Raw genomic sequence first — 9,781 nt, 5'->3', positions numbered from 1 at the left:
AATATTTAAACTTTCTTAAAAGTTTTCATCCATGAAACAAATATAAATGCAAAGCTGTGCAATGTGTTGCACGCACTAGCCGCAACGGAACTTTCTAACCATTTGTAAATTTAAAAATACGCTTCGAGTTCCCGAGTGTACATTGCACGAAAACGCTCCATTTTTGAAACAATGAGAACTTTTTTGCTGGCAGATTCATTTGTAATTGTTTATTTCACAAAACTAAGAGTAGCTAAACTTGGATAATGAGTGCACCAATAGCAAGCTGTGAGACATGTCTGAATAATAAAGTATGGGGATAACGAAGTAATTTAAGGGTAGGTACAGCCTATCTGTTCCCTCCCTAACCCTGTTCGACTTATTGTTCCTTGCTTGTGTCTTTTTATTTCTTTATCGTGACGTCTTGCTGGCAATGATAATTTACCTTCAAGCAGAATTTTTAACAAGGCAAGGCAGAGCGTTCATTTGCACTACCCTTCCCAGGCTTTGAAAGTGCAGTCAGTGAGTGACACAAAATCGGAGGCACTGTCTCTGACACACAGATCAGAAAGGGAGCTCGGAAGCCAGTGAGCAGGACCAGGAGTGAACCTCTGGAATAAATAGATCGCCTTAGAAACCCGTCCGAACCGGACAAGGCAGATGAACTGATATGGCAGCGTCAAATAACGATTTGTTTGTCTGTGGTTTCCTCCATCAATAATTCACATCGGGATTTATAGATCAAGAAGTGTTTTTTTTTTGTTACCCATTCCGGGAAGAGAGGTTTACAAGGGACGGAGGACTTTCGGGTGTAATGCCATGTTTTCTGGAGGGGTTTCTGCTGGTTCGTACTGGGATAGCCAGATGTAGAGCAGGTTAAGAGGAGTAGCTTTCGTTCGTCCAGCTGAAATCTAGGAAGAGGGAAAGGAGGAGGACACGAGGGTTCGGCTGGAGGGGGAGAGGGAGGCTTGTTTTTGGTTGCTTGGTGTTGCTGTAGGGGCTGGCGTTGCCCGCAGTCGACGATGATGCTGTCCATGGTGCTGACGGCGCTGGCCGGCCTGGCGCTGACCACAGTGCCGGTGCTGTCACAGAATGACACGGAGCCCATCGTTCTGGAAGGGAAGTGCCTGGTGGTGTGCGACTCCAATCCGACAGGAGACTCAAAGGGCTCGTCCTCCTCCTCCCCGCTTGGGATCTCGGTCCGCGCCGCTAACTCCAAGGTGGCTTTCTCCACTGTGAGGAGCACTAACCATGAGCCTTCAGAGATGAGCAACAAAACTCGGATCATTTACTTTGATCAGGTAATCTCGGAGAATTGGAAATAAGAGCAGCTAGCGGGAAATCTCACTTCCAAAGACAACGCTTACATCAAGGACTGGCTGAAAGATGGCCAGATGTGATTGAGTGTTAACCCTAACGTGGAGATGCAATGACATTATAAAACAGAAGGGTTAAATGTTCGGTCAGTATGTCACTCCACAAATGGATTTGTTTGCGTGTCTATTTGAAAATAGGCCCCGTGTTATGAAATAAAGAAAGAGGATTGAAAGTGGGTGACACTGGAGAGTGGTGCAACAAGTGTTAATGGGCAAAGGGGGGAGTCTCAGTTGCATAGAACTGTCTTGTATTACTAATTCTAAATGTACTGGGCTCTAGCAATGAACATTTTGACGAAACTGTATCGAATTAAATAAGGAATAATTATAAGCGAGAAGAATAGGAACTGATGTGTTCAGAATGTATAATTACAAAATCATTGCCAATAAATAGGAATGGATGTATAGCCGTCGGCCCTCAATAAAACTAAAAGAGGCTAAATATGAAGCATTTCATTCAAACCGTATATTACCTGCCCTTTAACATTCATAGGATCCATTAGTGAGAGGTATTACAGTCATGAACTCAGTTTGATAATGTCGCGCTGTCTCGATTTTAAAACTGCCCGTGAGGGAGGTATATTTTAGGAGATAAATAAAGTTACTGGAGAGAAGCGGCTTATGATTCTGGTTTCAGATAATAGGATCTTACTTCGGAAGAGTTAGCTGGATGTTCATTTTCTAAAGTTGCATAGGGGGTCAGAGAGAAAGATTGCTTTAATAGCTTCCTTTTCCCTAGTTGAATTTCTCAGGATTCCTGGTGTCGGCTTCTTACGTTGCAATTATAAGACGCGTTCACAAGCATCCTCAATCAGATCAGCCCCAATATTTTCTCCCTAGCCCCCACCCCGAAAAGATCATTTAAAAAAGTCAACTTTTAATGTTTTATTTTCAGGTAGTTGTCTTCTTCAGTGTGTTATTAAAAGGGCCAGTGATTATAAATTGCGACTTTCTTAATGTCACTTGGCATGTCGGAACATCGATTGACGAGAAATATAGTGATCTGTTCAGCCCAGCTTAACGTTGAATCAATACAATTGCCTTTTGTATCAGCTGGCAATATCACCACGGGGTAATGGTGGGAAAGAGGGCACATTTTATTTTCCATTTGGTTAGTTTGAAATCGCACAAGCTACGTATGTTAATGTATGTATTTATCCTATGACTTGCCAGGGGCTTTGAACGCAATGATTTCTCCGCCAGGCTGACAACATGGGCTGATCCAATGTTTTCTCTCTCTCTTTCTTGCAGATCTTAGTAAATGTGGGTAATTGTTTTACCCTGGAGTCGGTCTTTGTTGCCCCAAGAAAAGGCATTTACAGTTTCAATTTTCATGTTATCAAAGTGTACCAGAGTCAAACTATACAGGTCTGTATGTGACTGTTAATAGCAATTGAAATTCCCATTGCAACAATGTGGTCAGTAAACCCTATCCAGCGCCATCCAAATGCAAACACGACGATGTGTATGATTCTTCCGGTAAAATCACAAGGGCTTTTAGACATGGGAACTCGTGACTTTATACTTTTTTGGCACAAATCACTGAAAGATATGTCGTCATTGCATTGTTTCTCTAGGATGATTGTGATATCATTAATGATATAATTTTAAAAATTATTGTGAATTTAATTTTTTTCAACCTCAAATAAAAAAAACTAACATCAGTAACTATAACTGACACTTTGCATTCGCTTTGAGAATTAACTCTTTCACTGGATAAGGAAACTGTGTAGAGATAAAATACAAGAGATTCACTGCAATATGATTATAATTACAGTGTGCGAGAGGAGATGCAGACCTTTCTTGCTATAGAAAATTTATAAGAAGCTTTTCAGTAAGCTTCGGTTCGTCTCATATAATGGCTTCTACACTACAGCTGCAACTAACTCTTGCGTTCAGTTCATCAGCTAACACTGATCTTAGGGTTGGACTTTAAATATCTATGTCGTTTGAAATGCACTACTGTTTGGAAATTATACTTGTTGTTTGCAATGAGACTTATTAAACCTTCCATTTGAAGTTTTTTTTATTTGTGATTAAATTCTTTGTTAATATTTGACGTATATTGTGATGAGGAATATCAATGCTGCAGAGCAGACCACTTACTATCAACATCAAATACTCAGGTATAACTAGTTAATTTCAGATGTACATTTCCATTGCATGAGTCCCAAAAATATTGATTAACTATATTTTCCTTTACTACAGCAGATATTAAATTTCCATCTTACAGAGTCTAGCAATTTAAAAACATTCATAACAGAATATGAACATTTCAGATCTGTAAAGTCTAGATGGTTGAAGTTATAAGTCTTCCAATAATAGGGTTAAAGAAATAAAAGGGATGAAATACATTGAAGTAAATGGTGTGAATAATTGGGATGGGAATTATAGAACTAGCAGAGTTTATAATGTTGTGGAAGGGTAGGCCATTGTAGGATTTGAACAACATTGTTCTGCCCCTAACTGCTTTTTCTCGTCTTACCAACATTCCTGTTCAGTGTATGCATTTAGAATGAATTTCAACAACTCTGCTCAATTCAAAACACCCACCCACAATGACTACTGTACTCTACTAACAGATCAATTCTTGGTCTCCCAAATGCATTTCCTCCTGCAATGGTTTTTGACTTGTGAATAAGGTCCATGCTATCCATGACCATATTGTGACTTATTATATTGATAATCATTCTATAACCTACATGTTACATCCTATGCAGTTTGGCTTTTAATTGGATATTTTAAAAAAACTAGAGAGGTATATATGCACGGCCTTTTCAATCCTTTTGCTTCTAATTTTTAAGCTTCTCAAATATCCTGTTAGGTTCCCATTAGGAAATGGGAAGTGGGAGTTGTGCAACAACATTGAGAACTTTTAATTGCATTAAAATGTTTGCAGAATATTTTAGCAATTCCAAATATTAGTTGATTCTTTAACTTAGTTAAGTTAAAGACCAAACTTTTGGTCGTAAGTCTCAAATTTCCTTCTTTGGCTTGGCATCAGAAACGTTTTTGTTGTTAAAGCTTTTCCAAACACCCAGTGTAAAAGTGTCATGCAAATTCATCTTATTGTTGTCAAATATAATAGCCATGTTCCAAACCACCAGCTACTCATGGTCAATACCATAGGAAATTTAATAATTGTTTAAAATTTAGAAGGAAAATTGAATATTTTAATTTTAAGAAATTGATGCAATTGAATGTAGGCCTTCAGTGGTTCATGGAAGTAGCCAATAGTGCCAGCCACAACAGGATTGACAGGAGGAACAGTGAAGAAAATTTAGCTAGACTAGTTTGAAGTTTTACTTCAGCACTGATGTCAAACACAATGTGGGACATTACATGTTGCATTAACTCCATTACATCATCATCAGCAGCACCACTATGTTTTTATTATGTACAGAGATTGTCCTTTTGTTATCTGTAAGTTGTTTTGGCTTGTTGTTATCTGCATTTACTTTCTTAAAGTAGTATTTTCTGATGATCTCAGCTCTTTCATAATTCTGAAATGATAAGAACAATATTGATTTGATTCTGAACTACAGCATAAAACATGCTTTGTGAGGGACAATGAAATCTTTTACTTTTCACTTTAAAAGTTGGGAAATGGTAGACTTCATTCCAATTGCTTCATATTTCATTTGCTTAACCAATGTTACATTGCTAAGTTTTCATATTTTTAATGATTCTGTTCTCAGGTTGGGATATTCTTCAATTTCTTCTCAGTTGACCATCCTGTGTTTTTTTAAAATTTTCTCTCTTCATTTACTCATGATTTCATTTCCTTGTGATTAACTACGTTCCTAGCAAATCTTCACCTCCCTTGTCATTTTCAACACTTTCTGACATAATTTCTGTTTCTTGTGCATGATCCAGGACATTATCTGGAAATAATGTTTCATTCTCTCTTTTGCCAGTAGCGCTTCCTCCATTCCTGCTGACTTTTTCTCGTTGCTCCTCCTATTAATTTTGATGTGGCCTACCCCACTGGCTACCTCACAGAGCCAACGATCAGGGTTCTATTCGAACCTTGGCTGTATGCCTTTGTGAAGTTTGCACATTCTCCTTGCATCTGCTTAGGTTTCCTCCAGGTGCTCTGGTTCCCTCCCACAGTGCAAAGTTACTTCCACTCCTATGTCTTATGGTCTTATGTGCAAGTTAGGTGAATTGACCATGCTAAATTGCCCAAAGTGTCATGGATGTGCAGCCTAGGTGAATTAGCCATTGGAAATGCAGTGTTACAGAGGTAGGGTAGGGTTGGGTCAGGCTAGGATGTTCTTTGGAGGGTTGATATAGACTCAATGGGTTGAATGGCCTGCTTCCACACTATGATTCTATTATTGGCTGCATCACTGTTTCCATGAGCTATAAAACATTCATTTTTGTTTCTAAGACTATAAAACTAAGTTTTGCTTCTAATTTTTAAGCAGTTCTCAAATTTCCTGGGCTACTTTACCTCAAGTAGCCTATGGTCTGGGACATGGTTATTACGCTTGACAGCAATAACATGAATTTATGTGACAGTTTTAACATAGAATACTTGCAAAAACTTTATTAATAAAAATATTTATGATGTGAAGCTGAGGAAAATATAAGGCTTGTGATCAAGAATTTAGTTAATAAACTAAGCTTTAAGGTTCAACTTAATATGAAAAAGACATGTGAAAAGTAACAGAGGGAATTCCACAGTTTAAGGCCAAGAAAGCTGAAATATTGCTATCAATGGTGAGGCAATTATAACAACAGGCCAGATTTTACAAGTGCAGAGACCTGCAAGGCTTAGAAGTCTGAAAGAGGTTGTAAAGTTAGGAAGAGGTGACCGCATGTGGGCTCTGAAAAGTAGGATGAGAAAATATGGGTGTGATGATTAAATGGGATGATTTAAGATATATCATCAAAGTTTAGTGCATAAAGTTTTATGTAAGCGAGATGCGAATTATCAGTGATGTTCAACATTAGTCTGATGGTGGTTAGAAATCTTGTAATTATAAAGGGTTTTGGATGCTCTGGTGGTGGAGTTGGTACTGGGGGAAGGGGAGTTTACAGATCATGACATATATGTACAGGGAATGCTGTGGTGAGATTTCACATATACACTGCTAGAATAAAGGCTGTCATGAGAATGCAGTCTGAATGCTGTGATAATTTAAATTCCAGGTTGATGGACAACAAAAAATAATTTCGTTGCAGAGAAATCATTGTCTCAGATAGTATACTTCCTTGTGTGGAATTAGATACAAGTTTTGAAAGAAAAGAAAATGAAACATTTGGTTGGGCAGGAAATGCTTGCAGTGTACTCCAAGTAGATTCATCATCGCTGCTCCAGGCTCCAATCATCCAAACCCCAAATCATTTGCCTTCCATCACCTGACACATTATTTTATGAGGCAGTTTGTTTGTATTCCTGCACACATTGGCCTACAATCTGTTCTGAAGTCATGAAAATAGAGATATAAGGAATCTTAATAGAAATTAGAACATCTATTAAAACGAAGGCATGGATCCAGATTAGAATATTTACATGACTAAATTGCCTCCTGCAATTAAATTAGGAACCCCCGATCCTCTTGCTCCAATTCTGTTGAAATCAGAAGTAAACAGGCCAAAGAAGCTATAAATCTTCAGTTGATCCAAGATGCCCATTATTGGAAATTATGATTCATATTAGTCATTTCAATCTTCCTAATATTTACCTCATGGGTAACACATGATCTGGAACATGGCTATGTTGTTAATACATAGCCTGGAGTTCACTGCAATGAAGATTGGGAGCGATGGATAACGGGCTACAGATCTGATGTTATGCCTTGTACATTATCACCCATACAACAGTTATCAACAAAATTAACCCCCGCCCTGCCATTCTGTATCCATCCACCTTTATAAGAAAATCTTTCCTCGCCTTATGGCAGTCACCACATTTTCAAAGTGCATCATTGATTACGTAGCATTGGGATAATATGAATCATGAAGTACACTATATAAAAGTAAGTCTTTTACTTTTCATTTTAATTTAATATTAAATCAATAAATATTGATTAATGTACATGTTAAATTTATTTTCTGCAGATGGTTACATTAATAAATATTTATGAAATGAAATTTAAAGATCTCAAGAAAATAAAGCTTACAGAATCATATTCTAAAAAAAAAATCAATTGTAGGGCTATAATTATAGCTACAAATGTTTTATTGATATGGGGAGATGCCAGAAATCCATGAGAGATTGCTTAGGGTGTACAATATGCTTCAGGTGAGAGTTAGAGTTAACGTGAAACAGAATGATCCTATAGGCCCAATCTTAGAAAAAGTAAACTGTAAAAAACTTCTGAAAAATTTATTGCCGAGAGGAATATAATTAGTTGGAGTAGTCAGAATCCTTTGCTTTCTGTTTTGTATGGACAACTGGACTGGGATAAGGACTTACTGTGGTTGCTGTGAGCATGGAGAAAGGATTGAAATTCCCTGCTGGTGTGTTGAAGAAAAATCATTTTCTAAGAAGGCACCATTCCTTGTGTTGACTGATAATGATTTTATGAAGAAATAATGTTGGATCTAGTTGAGGTTTCTCTGAAGAGCAAATTCCAAGTAGATTATCGTATATGCATCAGCCTTCAACAATTCCAACTCCCATTCTTTTGTCTTTCATCATCTAACATGTTTATCCATGTGCCATTGGTTAGTAATGGTGAAGCCAATATCCACAATTCCTGGTATTCTAGAAAAGGCTTTATCCATTGTAGGGTTATACGAGTGAGGCTGCATATTTATCAGGGTTATTTTGTATTCTGGATGCCTTCCAGGCCTGCTATTTGTTGTGTATTTGGTTACAGTGAATTTTGCTTTAGATTGCTTGCAGCATTGTTCTGGAAATTAATGTTTACCTCTGGGAGATTTAAGGGCAATCTGAGAAGGCTGACAACCCTAATGTTAGAACATATGTTTTTTTTTAATATTCATGCCATGTGGGCATAGCTGACAAGGCCAGCAATCATTGTATATTCCCAATTACACCTGAGAAGGTGGTGGTAAGCTGCCTTCTTGAATTGCTGCAGTGCTGATAGGGTAGGTACACCCATAATATTGTTAGGAAAAGAGTTACAGGAATTTGATCCAGTAAAACCGATGGAATGAAGTTTTAGTTCCACATTAGCATCATGTGTGGCTTGGAGGGGAACCATCTGTTGATGATATTCCCATCTATCTGCTACCATTGTCCTTCTAGGTGATGGAAGTCAAAAGTTTGGAAAGTGCTGTTGAAGGTACTTTGGTGAGTTGCTGTTGGATTGTGCACACTGATGCTACCGCATATTGATAGTGAAAATTGAATGTGATGGATGAAATTCCAATTAAGTTGGCTGCTTTCTCCTGGATGGTGTCAAGTATCTTGAGTGTTTTCAGAGCTCAACTCACCCAGGCAAGTGCAAAATATTATATCATATTCCTGACTTGTGACCTGTAGGCTTTGATGCGTCACTCCCTACAGAATTCTCTTAGACCTTCTCTTGTAATCACCTATTTATATTTTGGTCCAGAGATAATGGAAACTGCAGATGCTGGAGAATCCGAGAAAACAAAGTGTGGAGCTGGATGAACACAGCAGGCCAAGCAGCATCTTAGGAACACAAAAGCTGATGTTTCGGGCCTAGACACTTCATCAGAAAACGGGGATGGAGAGAGGGTTTTGAAATAAATAGGGAGAGAGGGGGAGGCAAACCGAAGATGGATAGAACAGCAACTCATATTCCACTTGGGAACCCTGCAGCTCAATGGTATCAATGGATTTCACAAGCTTCAAAATCTCACCTCCCCCCACTGCATCCCAAAACCATCCCAGCTCGTCCCCGCCTCCCTAACCTGTTCTTCGTCTCACCTATCCCCCCCCTCCCACATCAAGCCGCACCTCCATTTCCCACCTACTAACCTCATCCCGCCTCCTTGACCTGTCTGTCCTCCCCGGACTGACCATCGCCTCTCTACCTCCCCACCTATACTTTCCTCCCTGCCTGTCTTCTCCTCTATCCATCTTCGGTCCGCCTCCCCCTCTCTCCCTATTTATTCCAGAACCCTCTCCCCATCCCCCTTTTCTGATGAAGTGTCTAGGCCCGAAACATCAGCTTTTGTGCTCGTAAGATGCTGCTTGGCCTGCTGTGTTCATCCAGCTCCACACTTTGTTATCTTATATTTTGGTTCAGTTCAGTTTATGGATAAAGGTAAATAACCAGAATGTTGATAGTGGGCAATCAGCGATGGGAATGCCATTGAAATTCAAGGTGAGATGGGTTAGATTCTCTCTTAGTGGAAGTGACACTTGCAAGGCATAAATATTACTTGCCATTTAACTTCCCAAGCCTGGTTTTGCTGCATATGGACACAGGCTGCATCAGCATCTGCAGAGACATAAATTATGAAATATTTTCCCCTGA

The 9,781-nt window shown here is 38.8% G+C and overlaps 1 protein-coding gene across 1 annotated transcript in view; it reads left to right on the top strand.

Annotated features, from left to right (window-relative positions):
* The first annotated feature begins 491 nt into the window (after positions 1-491).
* cbln4 (cerebellin 4 precursor) overlaps positions 492-9,781 on the top strand; it is a 102,472-nt gene continuing 93,182 nt past the window's right edge. Inside the window, exons 1-2 of the mRNA XM_048550586.2 lie at positions 492-1,280; positions 2,607-2,723. Coding sequence (XP_048406543.1) covers positions 1,002-1,280; positions 2,607-2,723 — 396 coding nt within the window. The 5' untranslated portion in view covers positions 492-1,001. The remainder of the gene's footprint in view (positions 1,281-2,606; positions 2,724-9,781) is intronic.

Source organism: Stegostoma tigrinum, chromosome 19 (assembly GCF_030684315.1).
Source record: "Stegostoma tigrinum isolate sSteTig4 chromosome 19, sSteTig4.hap1, whole genome shotgun sequence".
NCBI lineage: Eukaryota > Metazoa > Chordata > Chondrichthyes > Orectolobiformes > Stegostomatidae > Stegostoma > Stegostoma tigrinum.
Note: the sequence above shows the minus strand (reverse complement) of the source record. Positions and strands in the feature narration are given on the sequence as shown.